At 37.4% G+C, this 17,159-nt stretch overlaps 5 protein-coding genes across 7 annotated transcripts; 3 read left to right on the top strand and 2 right to left on the bottom strand.

The window, feature by feature from the left end:
• Window positions 1-5: 5 nt before the first annotated feature.
• Window positions 6-4,187, top strand: LOC122348559 (caspase a-like). Of its 3 annotated transcripts, none has more exons than XM_043244123.1 (11): window positions 6-228; window positions 423-497; window positions 617-687; window positions 780-950; window positions 1,282-1,461; window positions 1,557-1,628; window positions 2,597-2,773; window positions 2,854-3,097; window positions 3,241-3,336; window positions 3,522-3,631; window positions 3,746-4,187. In XM_043244123.1, the coding sequence occupies exons 1-11, from the start codon at window positions 156-158 to the stop codon at window positions 3,839-3,841; spliced, it is 1,365 nt and encodes a 454-aa protein (XP_043100058.1). In that variant the 5' UTR covers window positions 6-155; the 3' UTR covers window positions 3,842-4,187. The 3 variants fall into 3 exon arrangements, with proteins under 3 accessions (XP_043100058.1, XP_043100057.1, XP_043100059.1); XM_043244122.1 differs by having other exon boundaries at window positions 3,187-3,336; XM_043244124.1 differs by lacking the exon at window positions 2,597-2,773 and having other exon boundaries at window positions 3,187-3,336.
• Window positions 4,188-4,445: 258 nt separating this feature from the next.
• Window positions 4,446-8,991, top strand: LOC122348557 (nuclear factor 7, brain-like). Its single transcript, XM_043244120.1, has 7 exons — window positions 4,446-5,141; window positions 5,723-6,280; window positions 6,603-6,698; window positions 6,881-7,096; window positions 7,178-7,316; window positions 7,401-7,436; window positions 7,888-8,991. Exons 2-7 carry the CDS (start codon window positions 5,735-5,737, stop codon window positions 8,430-8,432), a joined length of 1,578 nt encoding a protein of 525 aa, XP_043100055.1. The 5' UTR covers window positions 4,446-5,141; window positions 5,723-5,734; the 3' UTR covers window positions 8,433-8,991.
• Window positions 8,992-9,109: 118 nt separating this feature from the next.
• On the bottom strand, window positions 9,110-13,139 carry LOC122348556 (ubiquitin carboxyl-terminal hydrolase 47-like). Its single transcript, XM_043244119.1, has 12 exons — window positions 12,980-13,139; window positions 11,923-12,050; window positions 11,646-11,753; window positions 11,434-11,558; window positions 11,228-11,292; window positions 10,972-11,097; window positions 10,760-10,855; window positions 10,470-10,610; window positions 10,251-10,385; window positions 10,146-10,168; window positions 10,017-10,051; window positions 9,110-9,912 (listed from the first exon to the last, which is right to left on the bottom strand). The coding sequence occupies exons 2-12, from the start codon at window positions 12,033-12,035 to the stop codon at window positions 9,248-9,250; spliced, it is 1,632 nt and encodes a 543-aa protein (XP_043100054.1). The 5' UTR covers window positions 12,036-12,050; window positions 12,980-13,139; the 3' UTR covers window positions 9,110-9,247.
• Window positions 13,140-13,217: 78 nt separating this feature from the next.
• LOC122348563 (ubiquitin-like) lies at window positions 13,218-14,273 on the bottom strand. Its single transcript, XM_043244127.1, has 2 exons — window positions 13,811-14,273; window positions 13,218-13,614 (listed from the first exon to the last, which is right to left on the bottom strand). Exons 1-2 carry the CDS (start codon window positions 13,953-13,955, stop codon window positions 13,478-13,480), a joined length of 282 nt encoding a protein of 93 aa, XP_043100062.1. The 5' UTR covers window positions 13,956-14,273; the 3' UTR covers window positions 13,218-13,477.
• Window positions 14,274-14,626: 353 nt separating this feature from the next.
• Window positions 14,627-16,207, top strand: LOC122348562 (probable E3 ubiquitin-protein ligase ARI7). Its single transcript, XM_043244126.1, has 4 exons — window positions 14,627-14,787; window positions 14,979-15,079; window positions 15,159-15,329; window positions 15,391-16,207. Exons 1-4 carry the CDS (start codon window positions 14,706-14,708, stop codon window positions 15,841-15,843), a joined length of 807 nt encoding a protein of 268 aa, XP_043100061.1. The 5' UTR covers window positions 14,627-14,705; the 3' UTR covers window positions 15,844-16,207.
• Window positions 16,208-17,159: the final 952 nt, after the last annotated feature.

Genomic DNA, 17,159 nt, shown 5'->3' with positions numbered 1-17,159 from the left:
TAAAAACCATAAATTGACCAGGCTGGGTTGCTTGATGTCAGAGTGCGTTCTGCTGGCCGCCTGAGCACATCGATAGGGCTCCACAGAGGATCTCGTCTTACCTGTAGTTTAGTAACGTTGCAGGAAGAAAATACAATTTCATTTTAAACGTAAAAATGACGGAAGCTGATAACTGGGTTGAAGATTTGGAAGAAAACGCCGCGATAGCAAGAGTCTTCCAGAACTTGAGTAGGGACTTCTGTTAAGTTGTTTTCCACTTTAACATTTCCACCTATGTTGTAAATACTGTTACAAATAAGATTTTTGGATTAAACGAAGTACTAGAATAACAACGATAGCAAAACCGAAAGTGAAATTGCTAACTGTAAAAATAGATTTTAAACGAATCAGATGTATCGTGTATCGTTGCTTTTAAAATCCAGATATCTACGGTGAACGTATTGGGGAATCGGGTCGTAATTCTGAAGAAGGGCTATCAAATGAAAGAGTGGACTTTGGTGAGTTGACCGCTTGTTTCCATTAAACAAATCAAATGCATCCTAATAGGAATTAAAATCTAAAAGAGTGATTTGAGCATCTGGTTTATTGCTTTGTAAAGTATTTTTGTTGTTATCAGTTGCATTGCCTTGTGGTCATCGAATGCCGACAGACTACATCTTTTCCTGGTTCAAGTATTACATTAAACAGGTCGGTGTGTATTATTTGCATTGTTTGCATATTGATTGACTTTGATGCCTGTGCTACAATTTTATGCTCAACTGATTGTTATTGTCTTTCAGAAAAAGGCTGAATTTTCCTGCCCTTGCTTTAATGTTGAGGGGGAATCATGCAGTGTAAATCTCTCTTATCAGGAAATCTGTCAGCTGATGCCACTGACAGACGAGCAAAGGGAATTTCTAGAGGAGAGTCTTGCTTCTCTCGTTGCTAGAATGCTGTTTGACATTAAAATGGTATGATGCATAATTTTGCCTGCTGTTTGCATGCAGTCAAGTCACCTTTAAATTTGTATATGTAGTACATATTGTGTTGAAGCAGTTTTACAGTATTCAATAGGTTTATGTATTAAATATGGCTTCATAGTTTTACGGTATTAAATGGGAAAATAGTGTGTAATATTGCAAAATAACAACAGTAGATTGTTGATTTTTAAGTTAAAGGCAGTTCATCATTGATTTAGTCTTCGTCCAGCTCAGTTCATCTCACACAGTATCTGTGCAATAAAGTGCATCAAGTGCAACGAGCAAAACCTATCTAAAGTGCATGTGCTTGTCAATGCTACAGTGTCCTGGATGTCAGTCTTATGTGGAAAGACAAGATGGAGGTAACCTGTGCGTACGCTGCACTATCTGCACGGCCAACCTGAATCGAAAATACTACTTCTGCTGGAAGTGCGGCAGGGACTGGAAGGGGCCGTACACAAATGCTGTGCGGTGTGAAAATGACGGCTGTGGAGAGAGAATGGTAAATCAAATCTAGCTCAACTGACCAAATAGATGCGTTTCTTGAAACATTTAATCTTTTCTGACAAAGTATTGCCTTTTTTTGCACTCGAACAGAGCACTTCAGAGCCACTTATACCATGCAATCCTGAGTATAAAAAGAAAATGCTTCAAGAAAAGGGAAACGAAGTAAGTTATGTTGTACACGCGTCATTAAAGATTAAGGAACGATACCATAGAAGAACCATTTTAGGTTCCAAAAAATGGCACCAAATATTCGCCACAAAGAACTGTTCGTCTTCAGATGTTAAAGGGTCTGTATGGAACCACATACGTTGTTAAGCACTTTTATTTTTAAGAGTGTATGACAGTAATTTAAAATGGCTACTTTAAAATAATTAGTCAGGGACGCAACACAATTTTGGCTGCCGACAATTATCGGCCGAAAATGGATGTGGATGGACCACACAGTGAACGTGCATCTCCTCGTTTATTACCGCTGATGCTCAAAGTCCGCTCAAATAACAAAACTCAAAAAGCAGAGTCCGCTCTGATAGGCGCCGCCTGGAATTTTCTATGTAATATACTTGTTCCGGTTTGCAGTAGCTTTACTGTGCTGTAACATGTAACCCTCTCGTGACGGCTGTCTTCTGTGCCATGGAAATGAATAAAAACGATTATTACATTATTTATTAATCTGTTAGTTGATGATAATACGGTTGTAGTACAGATTTTAATACTGCGTTAGTAAATGTTGCGATTAACATTAACCAATATTAATAAACGAATTAGTAAACTATTGTTCACTGTTAGGTCGTTATCTTTAGCAGTTACTATAACTGATGTTAACTAATGAACCCTGTTGTAAAGCGTTATTATTTTGTTATCGTTATTTTAAAGGCTTGTGTTTTTTATTTAGTTTTATTCAGTATCATTATAATTGTGTTAAATAATATTTTATTAAATTAATAAAATAATCATTACAAAGCATTTTCGGTTTCGGATTGGGATTTTCATGTCGGTGCATCCTTAGTTTTTAGCATTAAAACACATATTGTGGAAAGTGTGCTAAAGGATGAGCGACAGTACTATGTGTTTGTTGTATTTTATTATTATTTTTTATCTTGCAAATAATATATATTTTTTTTTCTGTCAAGATATACCCAGTAAAAGACAAATCCACTGACAGAAAACGTTTGGCACTGCTAATCAACAATATAGAATTTAAAAACTTACAAAACAGGGCCGGGGCAGACAAGGATGAACGGAGTATGGAAGTGCTGCTCGAAGGTTTGGGTTACACGGTGATCACACTCAGAGACCTCAGTGCACAGGTGCTTTCACGTGTATTTAAGCCAAATAAGTCAACCTCTTTTGTTGTTGTTCTATTTGATATCGATGGTCTGGTGTTCAGGGTATATCTGCTGCCTTGCGAGACTTTGCCCAGCGAGAGGAACACGCCCATTCGGACAGCTGCTTTGTGGTGCTGATGTCCCATGGAGATGCCAGCGGAATCAGTGGGATTTTTGAGTCTCCCGAGAATAAAGATGAAGAGGACGTTTTTCAAACAGATGAAATTTTCAATTGCTTGAACTCTCTGAACTGTGCTAGATTGAGAGACAAGCCCAAAATCATCCTTATCCAGTCGTGTAGAGGTGGTGAGTTACAAAATAATATTTTAGAAAATAAAAAGGAAAATGGTTGTTAAACTCAACTCTTTAAAATGTTGCCATATTTGATTGGTCAGAGCCTCATCCATTTCAAGCGACATTCTTTGGCAAATGCTGCCCTCATGTTATAGATCAAAAAGGCGACGTGCTTGTCCAGGATGCTGTACCAAGATTCAGGAAACATCACCTTGAAAAAGACTTCTGCTGCCTGAGATCATGCACTCCAGGTAGGTATTTCCTTGCATTATTCTGCTCCATTTCCTATATTATTACATAACACGCACTGGCTGTGTCACTCTAATGCTCAGTATATTGCTTTAGGAATGTGTGAGAATTATGTTTTATTTCATTTGCGTCTAAGCAACGGTGTTCAGTCAAACAGTGCATGTCATCATTTGTATTCTCTGTACAGATACTGTGTCCTACAGAAACGAAAAGAAAGGCTCAAATTTCATCCAAGACACTGTAGAAATATTTAATCAGTATGCCCACCAGGATGATATCGAGGAGCTCTTCAGAAAGGTGAAGTCGCATCGTTTAGCAGTCTGTAGACATCAGTGCTGATATGTTTTTTTTTTGTTGTTTTAAGGTCATGTGTAGTTTATGTTGTGATGTTGAGTTTTATTTTTGAAACAGGTCCTTGACAAGTTTAGGAATTCACATCCTGAACAAATGCCATGCAAGGAAAGAACAACATTATCTAAGAAGTTCTACCTGTTCCCTGGGTTGTAGAACACAGCGAGCACAACTTCTCACCTCGTTAACATGATTTAAGCATGTGTTTATTTCAGGAGTTTGTTTAATTTTAAGGATTTGTTATCATTTGAATGAATTTGCGTGGGCATATAAACATATTTAGCTTTGTTGTCCAGCTTACAATTTGACTCCCCCAACCAATCTATAAATGAAAATAAATAAATGTTACTATAAGTTGAACTATACTATTACTATCAAATCAAGAAATTAATCTTCTGGATACTTTACTGTGAATATGATGTATTGGATTTTTATCAATTTTTTTTACTGCTTGTTTAAATTATAAATAAATTCTCGACAGTTTACGTGCCAAATTACATAATTTATGTTGACTCAGATATGATTTCTTGTAACCACTGTAAACAAGAAATGGGTGCAGCTGTGAAGTGTGATTTCCTGTAAAGTAAAACAGTAAAGCTGGGGACTGCCTGCTATCTCTCTTTGAAGTTACACTAATGGAATGAGGCTGTTTGCGAGACAGAGCACTCAACGAGGAAAAATAAACTTAAACAATTTTAATCTAGGAACGAAATAAACACTGTGGTTACTGACTGGCAGGCAGGACCCAAAACCACAATCAGACGATGATCGGACAAACTGAACTGAAACACACAGGGAATAAATACACAAAGTAATTGACTAAATTAACTAGACACTTTGTTTTTATTTAATAGAATATAACGTCTCTATGCTGTACTGTATGTTGTGTTATAATCTCTTTTTTTCATTGAGTTGAATGAAATACTGTGCTTAGCTAATAGTCAAGGAATGTGGGGTTTTTTATAAATCTCTGTACATGCTTTAATGTATGCACGCTTGAATAATCCGAAAATGCCATATCATCCTGCTGAACTGTGAGAAATGGGTTAGTAAAATTAATTAGGTCTAAAATGTATAAAACACGACAGGTCTAATAAATGTGATAAATTAGGTGCTTGGGGCATTGGTCTCGAACTTAATTCCTCGAGGACCACAGCCAATACACACCTGATGACAGTCGTATTATATGTAAGTGCGAACTCGTGAATGAGCTGTATTAGGCGTGTCTGATTAGGATTGGAGCAAAACTGTGAAGAGATGTAACCTTCAGGAGTTTGAGACCAATGCAAATACATGCAAATTACAGCAGCTTCATTGGCTGCGCTGGCCGAGAAGTCGATATAGTCTCCTATCTTGATCGTCCAGGTTTCCAGTTTTGTTGCGATTGAACGTGATTCGTTTATCTGGATGACTATTAAGCAATTGGCGATAAAGCGACGGAAACAATTACTAGAGGGTAAGCATGGAAGTATGAAAAATAATACATTTGATTAGACTTAATTTGATTAGCTATGGACAATCTTTAAGGTAAACGGATGCACTAAATTGTTTTACGAACGATTTACATAAAGTTGTCTTGAGCGCGGACCTGTATTCATTTTAATTCTCGTAAAAAAGTCATAAATGTTACATAGGCTTTGATTCTTATTCTGTGTATATGCTACAAACCTGAAAATCAGGTTTGACTGTTTGGACTTTAGACTCTATAGGCAAACTGCTGACTACACACCCAAACTTGGTATATGGCTTTATGATACTTTCAACTTCATCAAACACATCTTTTAACACTATTATTTTCAATAAATGAACAACTACTTGTTTAAATCATTTAACAGTGTTGTGTTCAATTTTATGGAAGAAACAAAAACTGGCAGATGAGCATTATATGATGCCATTTTACAGTTGCTATACATGTCATTAAATGAAGTACTTTTTCTTTTGTCATAATTTGAGCTTCTGGAGATAACGAAGTTTCTATTAGTTTGTAAATTCAGTTATGTATACTGATGTATAACTGAGGGTTGTTTATGATTTTAGCTGTATAAGGTCATGGCTTCCTCCAGCAATGTGTCTACAAAAAGCCTCACATGTTCCATATGTCTGGATGTGTTCACTGACCCTGTAACCACTTCCTGTGGTCACAACTTCTGCATGGTCTGCATCAGAAGTCACAGAGATCGTAGTCCATGCTCAAAGTGCCCCTTGTGTGGGAAGGCGTTGGACTCAAAACAAGATTTTAACGTAAACCGAATCATTAAAGAAATTGCAGAAACCGTCAAAAGGAAACCGGTCCAGGAGCAGTCGGAAGTGTCCTGTGACAGCTGCCCAAAGAAAAAAATGCGGACTGCTTTAAAGTCATGCTTACACTGTGGGACCTCTTTCTGCGAGTCTCACTTGGAGCCCCATAAAACTGCCGAAAAACTCATGAAACACAAACTAATTAACCCTGTGAAGAATCTTGAGAAATACATTTGCAAGAATCATGAAAGACCTCTGGATCTTTACTGTAGAGATGATCAGACAGCCATCTGTCAGTTCTGCACCGAGAGTGACCACAGAACTCATAACACGGTTCCTCTGGAGAAGGAGAGTTTGGTAAATATATCTAGAACACAGTTCCTCAAATCTTGCCCTGGAGATCCAATGCACTGCAGAGTTTAGCTCCAACCCTGATAAAACTCACCTACCTGTGATTTATTTATTTATTTATTTATATTTCTTCTAATGATCCTGAAGACACTGATTAGCATGCTCAGGTGTGTTCGATTAGGTTTAGAAATAAACTCTGCAGTGCCTTGGACCTCCAGGGCAAGATTTGTGGATCCCTGATCTAGAACATTCATAGTACAACAGCTATGAAAATGATCAAGCATTTTTGCATGCTGGCGCTATACTACATCAATTTCATTCTCCACAGAAATTACTGATGAATAAAAAGATTGCGGTGCAGCAGAAAATTAAGGACAAGATGAGGAAAATGAAAGAAATTAAACATTCTTTGCGATTTAACAAAGTAAGTGGCATTGATTTGATTAATAGGATTTTATCTCTGAAGAAATTATGCATTGCTTTTGTAATTGTTTTGTCAATCAACTCCAGGGTCCTCAAGATTTAGTTTTATACTGTAAGCACCTGCTTTGACAGTCTTGTGATAATTTTCTATTTAATGATATTTTCTTCTTAAACTTGCATCAGCAAGCCAAAGAGAAAGAGACTGAAGAGAACGTCAAGTTTTTTAAGGACATCTTTGACAGAAGCAGTAAGGAACTTTTTGAGCTTACAGAGGAAAAGCATAAAGACACAGAAGCACAAGGAGAAAAGCTCATCAGAGAACTAGATAAAGACATTGTGGAGCTAAAAAGAAGACAAACTGATCTGGAGAAGCTTTCACATCCTATGGATTTTACACAAGTCAGTCTTTCTCAGCAAACCATGGTAAGAAATGATGCCATATGCACACTTGGATTAAAGGCCTATTCCCCTCTGTTGTAGATTATTAGCCTCCTGCACAACTACAAATGCACCAACCCCTCAAATGACATCAGCATTAGCTCTCTTGAACATGGAGGTATTTTGAGGAAGACCATATCACATCTTCAGAGCGTCCTGGATGAGAAAATGAGAGAAACTGGTAACTATGTATCATGTAACCAATCATATTTACTCCATGCCCTCTTTAATCAGACAGATTTCATGTGTTGTGTTCTTCTTGTAGTTGGCAGAGAGCTGCGGTGTATAAAACATTACGCAGGTATGGTAAATCTGACTACTTAAACTAAAAATTAACAGTTAAACTCTAAAGGGAAAAAAAATTTCACAGTAATTTCAACTATATGTACTTGGTGTGAATGGCCCTTAAGGTCCTGATATACCCACAGCGAAGTTCCTTTTCATTCTTTGGTCAAGGGTAAAAAAAAGTTTAAAATACCTGAGCAGTGATAGTGATGGCTGGCATCCCAACATGACCCATGCTGCTGAGAGTGGTGTTTAGATGAGTATGTAATGTGCTGAGTGCTTTCCTCTCAATACCAAAATAACCATAGAACAAACGCCAAGCAAACGTGGTTTTAGCCTGATGACGTCGCACCTTAAACTTTACTAACAGAAAAGAAAATAATCTGATTTGTTGTAAGCACCAAGTGAAATAACGACTTGGCCGAAAGCATACATTAACCTGAATTAACATTTACATTATTTTTCAGTGGATGTGACGCTTGACCCTGACACAGCTCATCCTGAGCTCATGCTGTCCGACGATAAAAAAAAGGTCTGGAATACAGGCAAGTCGCAGAAGATTCCTGACACCCCAAAAAGGTTTGATTATTGCTCATGTGTCTTAGGAAAGAAAGGGTTTTCCTCACAGAAATTTTACTATGAGGTTCAAGTTAGTGGGATGGAGTGGGATTTAGGTGTGGCAAAAGAATCCATCGACAGGAAAGGGGATATTGGGCTCAACCCCGAGAATGGATATTGGACTATATGGCTGAGGAACAGGACTGAGTATGCAGCGAATGATCGGCCCCCTGTCTCTCTCACTTTGAAAGAGAAACCAGTCAAAGTGGGAGTGTTTGTGGACTTTGATAAGGGTCTGGTCTCTTTTTATGATGTTGAAGCCAAGTATCATATCTATTCTTACACTGGGCAGTCTTTCCGTGAAAATCTCTATCCGTATTTCAGTCCCGGAGAAGGTGAGAACAGGCAGAACTCACATCCTCTGATCATCACACCTGTTGACTCGGTTGAATAAAACAAGTGTAACCATTGAAATGAATAGGTATAATCATTTTAAAACGTTCATAATTTAACAATTATTATTCATTATTGTTTTGGTAGTTGTTTCTAATGTGAATTGAATTATTTCTGAACAGGACCTGTTTAAACATGAACATCTTGTTTATTTTTCAATTACATTATTTTCAACACCCAATATATTATTACTTTTATTAATTGTGAGATTAATTCAGGATTTGTTAGCAACTCTGTTTGTTAATGTACATTGCTGGAAAAATTTTGACATGAAACAGCAATAAAATTTTAAATGAAACATTGATTGACTGAGAATTTGTATTATCACAAACACACCAAATGCAACAACAAAAAACAAAAGAACTGAAAAAAATTGCACATTTAATGTATTGGTTCACACAAAAATGAAAAAACGCTATAAACTACACACCCCCAAGCCATCCTAGGTGTAAATGTGTTTCTTCCATCAGGCAAACACATATCACAGGTCAGTCAAGGAGCCGAAAGTCGACGCTCTTGTGGAAAACAGCATTTATGTTAATGGAAATATTTTTGTTAGATCTGCTTCAGAGGACATTGTGATAACCCCCTGGAGGTGGATATATATCTGATTTAAGGAGCTTCGAATCATGGTCACCATGTGAAACATGTGAAAAAAAACCCCAGACTGAGTTGGTATTCCTTTAAGTTTTTAATTTATTTATTTTTTTACCAATGCAAACGCACACATTCTTGCAAACTTTATGCATTTTTACTTTTTAAAACGCTTTGTATGAGCTGTCATGTTTGCAAGAAACTAAATGAGACAAATGTTTCTCATCGTCTGCTGATGGAGAAGTCTTTTTTGTTCGTTCTTTTTTCTTCATCTCCAGAAAGCTTTCTTTTTAGTGCACCACACTGTTTTTTCAAAATTACAGGAAGCTCCTCTGATGTCACCATCTCACCCAGTTTTTCAAGCAGTTCTGAGGAGTAATTGTGACCATCAGTGATGTCAACGACACAGTACCTGTTCTGACAAGTACGGATCACTTTTTGGAGCTTGCTGCGTTTCGAAATGAACGTGTCAATTGATTGCCCAAGATTTTTTAGTTCTTTGCCATGTGTGAAGATAATCATCGTGTGATTTGTGGCCCCTGAAGCTACTTGTTTTCTGAAGGTGTAAAAAAGGCCTAGTTGTTGCTCGCTGAATTTGGATATCGGCATGACCCAGAGAATCACGTTGGGGCCAGGATTGGATAGCTTAACGCACCTCTCTATTTCTTTGGCCCAGCGTAATCTGTGGGAAAAGAGATTTGGAGTGTCCACTACAGTGACCTTCTCCACTGTCTTCGCCATAGACTCTTTTGTCACAGTCTCTGATCCATTTTCCCAAGGAAAGTAATCTCCACCAAGGATGATGTTGCCTACTGTACTTTTCCCAGATCTGGAAGGCCCTATTAGAAGAATCCTTAGAGGACGTGGAACGCTGCCAGGGCTTAACACTGCATTGAACAATAAATAAACATAAACCAAGCAAAATCTTATGAATATTTTTGGGGGGCTCTAGCACAGCAACAAGTTGGAATCATCAACATTTTACCCATACCTTTTCTGTACATCAGCATGTATGGTAGGCTTGAGCTGTCAAAGAAAAAATAAAATTACTTTTTTATAACTAAATACTTATGAAATACTTCTTTTACATTCTTTACAAGAGTGAGAGAACAACACTCACTTCGTCAGTGATGATTCAGAAGTCTGTAAGTATTCACATGAATATTAAAGAAGTCAGTTTGAGTCAGAAATTCGATAATTCTATCTAACCAACAAACAAATGTACCTGTGTTACAGTGCAGTCGTCAAAGCGGTACCATATTCCATTTTCATAAGATCTGATGATTGCATCATAGTGTCCTCCACTGTATCCACCCTTATGGTTAATAACGGCATAAAGATCATATTTAGGCCTATTATCCTGCAAAGAAAAATAATTAGTCATTTAAATTATATTGATGTTATATAGCAATTTACTTTTAGCATGATGATTTATTAAAGATACCCCATTGGAGGTAGTTGGAGGTAGACTTAGAGGTACATCCAGACAACACTCATTCTTCTTGTATCTCATCTGCATGTAATCAAAGTCAAACCTCTTCAGATGCAGAGTGAGAACAGAGGGATATTCATCGATTTTACTCCACTGTAAGAGGGGAACATTTGCAAGAAATGAAAGAAAAGGTGCATGTTAAGCACATTGAAAACGAATGTATTAGTTTCATACCTAACCGCTTCAGTAATCATAGGTTGATCTGTATGGGTGCTAAAATTCTCACATTTTTGTATACTCACAGTTTCTGTTTCTGTTTTGCAGTCACATTTATCACAGTACATCCAGTCATCTTCTTCTAGTTTTGAATGCTTGATGAATTTTTTCAGACCCTCTTCCTATTTCGCCAGAGAAGAGTCAGTTTAGGGGGAAGCTACTATATGCAACTCCCAGTCAAAAATGTGACAAACATTTAAATTGTTTTGCATTTTATGGGAATAGTTAGTCTTCCTACCAAATCATAATTCTTATAATTTCCAGCATCGATAGACAGAAGTATTGAGATGAAGGTGCTGGGTTCTGTGGTTTCCTGGTCACATTTGCCACATTTTGTTACATTGCTCATTTTTCCTTCAAATACCTGGGACAAATGTAACGTGTTGTTTTAAACGATGTGTCATTTTTGGTATATTGGCGGCTTCTTTCTAATAACAGACATCAATTTTATCCATTTCAAATAGAAGCATACATAAATTACTTTTTTAACATACCTTAGAAATTTCCAGTGATTTTACAATCTTCCGATAATACTCCACTGCATCTTTTTGCTCAAAAACTTAAAATAAACAAATAAGTAATTACATTTTATTAACATTCAATTACATTTTTTTTTGTTGGAAGAAACATCAGTAAATTAAGACCTGTAAATTTAGTGTATAGGCCTAAGAATTTAGACCTGTGAATTAAATGAACCAACCATTTTTTATGCCAAGACTCGTGGTTATTCCTTCAGTTGTGGCTGAGTTTTTTGACATCTGTCTAAACAGCTTTTGTAGCTGTAGCAACAGATTTTCTTCACCACTATCTGCAGGGACTTTATAGCTAAAATGATAAGAAAAAGTGTAAATGTTATAATGTGGTAATAAATAGGGTTGTAAGAAATTGTAGGATAGCAATATATATATATACCTCTTTACTGCCTCTCTGAATTTTGGGGTCATGAATAGACATTGCAATACTGCGTTTAGGTAGCAGGTGGCACCTTGATTTTTCAGGCCATTATACTGGACTTCGCTCCTGAATACAAAGTTCCTTAGTTAGCATAATTTACATTACTCTATATTTTTCTAAAGGCATCCTTATAAGCCTTAAGGAAACTGAACATCAAAACGATCTGACAGATTTGCTTTGATCTTTACATATGTTGAATTCTTAATGTGGTTATGTTTTCAAGCAGTCAACTCACTTGTCATAAATGTCAGGTGAACACTCGAAGGCTGTGGGTTTTCTGGGGGTCTTGGTCTTCTTTCTGTTTGTGGACATTCTGACATGGTGTAGGATGCTTTTCTTACTCTTCATTCGTATATCACAGAACTACAAAAACAAAGAAACAAACAAAGAAACAGCAGCCACACCATGTATCAGAATAAACTACTGTAATTTTGTATTATAAAAATGCATTAAAAAAACATGACATCTTTGCAAACCTTCTATCATTTAGCCTATTTATCCCTTCACCCTGGCATTGAGTAATTAAACAGGATAAACAATGTACGATGAAGGTTAGTTTTAAGGTAACCAACATTTTAATGTTTAGTAGTTTGCTTGTTACTGCACTACTAATGTGTGTGGTCTAGCCTATATGGCTGCGAGTAGATAAAGTGGTTGGAGTTGGGTTAAGACTACTTGACAAGTTCTGTTAAGGTTAGGTTATTCTCATTAATGTCTAAATAGCCTAATGTCTGCTAACTTAATGTGATGGTAAAGAGACTAGTAATTTTGCAAGCATGTCAACTTATTTTAACTTTGAGCTGGTAGGTTAACTAATAGCCTGCTAGACTACTAACAACACCACAAGAGGTGCAATTTTACTTATATGTTTTAGCTGTTGCAGGCAATAGAATGTGTTAAAGGGACCATCAAAATAAAGCGAAACACGCAGTTTATGTCATGAAGCTAGACTTCTTTCAAAGCAGCCTAGCCTGTATTTTACAGTATTTTAGAACCACAAAAACACGAAGTATTTTGCTGCAAAATACGAAGCCATTTGCATCAACTCTATGAAATACAAAATCGTTTTGTATATGTGAAATACGTATTTGAAAAACTAGTATAAAAAGTTGCCCATCCCTTACGTGACTAATTTGATGTAAAATAGGCTATAGGTTCTAGTTCCGTTTATCCGTTTTCAAACAACAGCCTGCCGAGTGTTTAACATGAAGAAAACTAACAACGAGTTATCTTTCTTAAATGCGAATTAAATAAAAAGAGGAACAGGTCATTTGCTTAAGCCTTTAGCCTACCTCAGCTGGACCTCGTCTTTTCTTCTGGAAGACCGAGTATATTCCTACGAATAAGCTATAGGACACAATGTATATGCCTTTATGGTTTAATAAAGTACAGCAAGTAATTTAAAACTAAGATATTATGTTTCGCCAGGCACCTGACAGTCCTAGTTTTACTTTCGATTTTCATGTAGCCTAGCCTCTTTCCTTTTTTTCTTTTTTTTTTCAGTCAAGGAAATTGTTCAGTGGACTCATCCAGCATTTCACAATTTTATTACATTTATAACTTTACAGAAGAAAGACAAGCCATAGCCGAATTAAAATGCAAAAAAAAAAAAAAAAAAAAAAAAAAAAAGAAAAAAAAAAGAAAAGAAAATTAAAATGGAAAAAACAACAACATATTTTTTAGGAGTATCCTCCTTTTCAAGAACAGTTACAAAACATGGATTTGTCTCTTTAAAAGTTTATTGTCTTTTCGACGAGGTTTTGAGGTCGAGCTGATTCCGACAAGGACTTTTATGTTTGGAAACCTCCGGGTAGACGCAAGACCATGAATAGAGTCGAGCGATCCTTAATTTGGTGATCTAAAAATGTATCTTTGTCTTCTAGTTGTTTGTCGGTGTACAGCAGCCTCAGGGACGATGGATCATCTCCTATGGGGCAGATAAGAGAAGGTTAAAAATATGCAAAACCCATTTAATCATGATCACAATACATGATTACAGTGACATGATAAATACTAATTCATAATACGATTTTTTTTAATGTGCGTTTATTATTCCCTTCTCTCCACAGAGCTGATTTATTTAGTTCATTTCACCAGGATTAAATTGGTGTTTTCGATCTCACCTGCTTGACCCGGCAATTTTTCAGCAACTTTCTTTTTGAATTGCAAAACAGTGGTTTTGTTGAACGCGTCCTCCGAGGTCGCGACGTCAATGGTTTTTTTCTCCCCCTTTATTCCAACCACCATGATCTGGTAAATCTTTCCCATTTCAGCAGATCGAACAGAAGCAGGTTAAGCTAAATAAATTTACAGCAAAACTGCGCATAGGCTATGAACACGTTTTCACTTTCTGTTTTACCGATGACGCACTCAATGATAATATAGCCTATATTATCATGAAGAAAAATAATAATGTAATAATGTAATAGTTTTACTGGTTATAATATGCATGGACTGATAGCCTAACCGACACCATCTGTTAGGTGGCCTGTTAAAATCAATAATTCGTAATGCAGTATCCCAATTTTTTTTTAATGTTTTAAAGTTCATCCTATGTATTTGTATTTGTGTGTGTGTGTGTGTGTGTGTGTGTGTGTGTGTGTGTGTGTGTGTGTGTGTGTGTGTGATTCTATTGTTTTTTACTCAGCAGAAATAATGTCAATGGCGGGACATTTCAAATGCCACTAAACTAAAATAGTTAATTTTTAATTTTAATAATTTTTAATAAGACAATAGTCCAAATTTTAATAGAATGCCCTCACAAACAGCCCAAAAGACTTTCCTAACAGTTCTGAAATAATTTCAATTTTTTACAAATCGTTATTATAGGCAGGCTACAGTAAGCGCCTCTCAACCAAATATCGACACGAAACAACACACTGTAAACAAAACGAAAACAAAAACCGTACTAAGTGTATGTTTATGTCGGGAAGTCATGTGACCCGCTGAAAAGCGAACATAACATTAGCAGCGTGAAAGAGTTTCGTTTCTAAACCGACTGCAGCTTCTGAAGCAACAATGACGGAGCAACAGCACGAAGAAAAACGCTACGATCCCAGCGACACCACGCTAAAGTTTGTAACACGCCAGGACGACATAAGTACGTACACCTGCCGCGAGCTTGCTTAATAGTTTCTTTCGGTGGTTCTTTTTCTATTGAAACCCAGAGAATTATTGCACGCTCTATATTATTAACGCTAAAACCGCACTTCCTCTCGAAATGCGTCTCGGGCTCTCTTCCAGCTGTCTTGGTAGCAGAAATGTTTGTTAACGGATGCGTTGTGCTTTCAGCCCTGGATGATGACCCAGAGATTCTTCGAGCCGAAATGTCATGTGGCCATGCGGTCACTCCAGAGTCACTGACCGCGTGGTGTCGCAGTCTGCTCGACCAGGTAAGCCTTGTGTATAGCTTTGAGCAAAACACTGATTCTGCGTTCAGCATTGAACTTGTCTTTGCACCTTTATTCTCAGGGTCAGTACAAGTTCACATGCCCCGCAGTTGGCGAGACCACACAGAAGTGCGACGCGGAATGGCCCTACGTTGAAGTGCGGAGGCTGGCTCTGCTGACACAAGAGGAGCAGAGCCATTTTGAAGAGACGATGGCCGTCCTTGCTGCAGCGGAGTACTGCGAACACAAAACGGTGAGTTACTGGTATAACAAATTAAAACCGAGATACAAGTATTGACTCCATGCGTCCTCAGTGTCCTGGCTGTCAGTCGTTCGTCGAGAGAGCCGATGTGACCAACCTCTGCACCGTGTGCACGATCTGCAAGGCCGAGAAGGGTCGCACGTTTCAGTTCTGCTGGCAGTGTACGAGAGAGTGGAAGGGTCCGGGCCCTCGATCTGACCGCTGTGACAACCCCGGTTGCATCAATCCTGACATCGAAAAATTGGCGAAGTGTCGTAATATAACACTTTCTGCTGTACAAAACGTGGTTTGTCCCTCAATGAGAGCTTGCCCCACTTGTGGGAACCTTGTGGAGCACGACACGACAGGGTGTAAGAATGTCATATGTAATCGCTGCACGGTAGAATTCTGCTTCGTCTGCCTGAAAGTGACTAAAGTATGCTTGCAAACAAGCAGGCACTTCATTGCCTGTTCAGATGGTGTCGCGCCACGGCAGACCTCCATTCCTTCCTGGAAAAGAAAGTAAAACCACTGGAGAAGCCAAACTAAATGATGCTTTTGGCGTACATTCATTAAATGCAGTGTAACTTGCTTTGGATAAAAGTTAATCTACCAAATGCATGATTGTAAACGCATACATGCCATAGTAGATTTTAATGTTCTTTTGCTTGCGAATCTATAGAAACATCACCTGTAAGGATTTCTTACCATGCGGTTTTATTCTTTGTGTAGACTGACATGCTCGACAAGTTAAATATTTGTTTGCTTACTTTTTTGCTTTGCTTAGTTTAAAGGTATTTTGATATTGTAGAAAAAAGCTTGTTACATTTTCTGACTTTCAAAGGGTGGCATAAATTGTTCTTTTACACAATAAAATCAGTTTGCTGAGAGATATTTTGCCATGGTATTTTTAATCAGTGCTAAAAGTTGGAACAGAAAATGTAAACAAATGTTTCCCCAAGTATATAGGTAAACCAAGAAAATACAGGAGGATATTTCTTAGCTCAAGTGCCAGTTTTGAGATGGAGTTTCCCTTTAAGTCTAGTGAAAGTGAAACATTATGACAGATATGATGGTGGGGTAAACAAACATCGCAAATAGAACTGATAGTTTTGGTTTCTGTTGCACTGAAACCAAACATCCACTAATCCGATAACTGGCATCGGATTTCAAAGAGGAAGACATTCTTCCATTCTCCAGTGGCTCATATGTTAGACATGTACGTGTTAAATGGATTTTACCTTAAAGCGAAAAGCATTTATATATGGTGCAGTTACACTAAATGACAGTAATTCATTATTCAGACCTTTACTGATAAAAATGGATCATTCTGGGTTGCATGGTAATCATAAACATGTTTATTGCTACAATGCTACCAAGTATAATCAGTAAATGGATTGCCTGAACGTCTCAGATTTGATATTAGGTTCAAGAAGTCACCAGATATGCAAAAAAACCCACTGAAATAGTTGGAAAGTTAGCCAAATCTGCAATGAAATGCCATTATTACAGCTTTAACTGAGGGTGCTTAGCATTCCCAAGTACCCCCGCTGCCTGATTATACGTCATCTCACACAAAAGTCTTCAATCACAGGGCAATGAGAGCAGGCCTTCTAAACCTAAATTGGTCTACTAAAACCATTTTAAAGTGCCATTTTTCAGGAAATGTAATTTAACTAACACTTAACAGCAGTGCAACATGAGAAGAGTACTTGGACTTCACAGCCGTGAAACTGTGAAGACCACAGCACGGACCATTTCACCCCTCACTGAAGGTTTGCAAACTTTCAAGCAATGTAACTCTTTCCTTCTCTGCCCACAATCATGGTAGGAATATAAATC

This window comes from Puntigrus tetrazona, chromosome 7 (assembly GCF_018831695.1).
Source record: "Puntigrus tetrazona isolate hp1 chromosome 7, ASM1883169v1, whole genome shotgun sequence".
Classification (NCBI taxonomy): Eukaryota; Metazoa; Chordata; class Actinopteri; order Cypriniformes; family Cyprinidae; genus Puntigrus; species Puntigrus tetrazona.
The sequence above is the reverse complement of the archived record's forward strand: the minus strand, read 5'-3'. Positions and strand labels throughout refer to the sequence as shown.

What these genes read in the sequence shown, in the direction of transcription:
- LOC122348556 (XM_043244119.1), bottom strand. Translation starts at nt 12,035, where the DNA reads ATGAAGAGTAAGAAAAGCATCCTACACCATGTCAGAATGTCCACAAAC. An exon ending in TTCAGAGAGGCAGTAAAGAG is followed by an intron (nt 11,559 to 11,645) that starts GTATATATATAT and finishes TTATCATTTTAG; the next exon opens with CTATAAAGTCCCTGCAGATA. An exon ending in CTCCAACTACCTCCAATGGG is followed by an intron (nt 10,386 to 10,469) that starts GTATCTTTAATA and finishes TTTTCTTTGCAG; the next exon opens with GATAATAGGCCTAAATATGA.
- LOC122348563 (XM_043244127.1), bottom strand. Translation starts at nt 13,955, where the DNA reads ATGGGAAAGATTTACCAGATCATGGTGGTTGGAATAAAGGGGGAGAAA. An exon ending in AAAATTGCCGGGTCAAGCAG is followed by an intron (nt 13,615 to 13,810) that starts GTGAGATCGAAA and finishes TCTGCCCCATAG; the next exon opens with GAGATGATCCATCGTCCCTG.
- LOC122348559 (XM_043244122.1), top strand. Translation starts at nt 156, where the DNA reads ATGACGGAAGCTGATAACTGGGTTGAAGATTTGGAAGAAAACGCCGCG. An exon ending in TCAGAGACCTCAGTGCACAG is followed by an intron (nt 2,774 to 2,853) that starts GTGCTTTCACGT and finishes TCTGGTGTTCAG; the next exon opens with GGTATATCTGCTGCCTTGCG. An exon ending in CCTGAGATCATGCACTCCAG is followed by an intron (nt 3,337 to 3,521) that starts GTAGGTATTTCC and finishes TTCTCTGTACAG; the next exon opens with ATACTGTGTCCTACAGAAAC.
- LOC122348562 (XM_043244126.1), top strand. Translation starts at nt 14,706, where the DNA reads ATGACGGAGCAACAGCACGAAGAAAAACGCTACGATCCCAGCGACACC. An exon ending in AACACGCCAGGACGACATAA is followed by an intron (nt 14,788 to 14,978) that starts GTACGTACACCT and finishes TTGTGCTTTCAG; the next exon opens with CCCTGGATGATGACCCAGAG. An exon ending in GTCGCAGTCTGCTCGACCAG is followed by an intron (nt 15,080 to 15,158) that starts GTAAGCCTTGTG and finishes CTTTATTCTCAG; the next exon opens with GGTCAGTACAAGTTCACATG.
- LOC122348557 (XM_043244120.1), top strand. Translation starts at nt 5,735, where the DNA reads ATGGCTTCCTCCAGCAATGTGTCTACAAAAAGCCTCACATGTTCCATA. An exon ending in CTCTGGAGAAGGAGAGTTTG is followed by an intron (nt 6,281 to 6,602) that starts GTAAATATATCT and finishes CATTCTCCACAG; the next exon opens with AAATTACTGATGAATAAAAA. An exon ending in ATCCTATGGATTTTACACAA is followed by an intron (nt 7,097 to 7,177) that starts GTCAGTCTTTCT and finishes CCTCTGTTGTAG; the next exon opens with ATTATTAGCCTCCTGCACAA.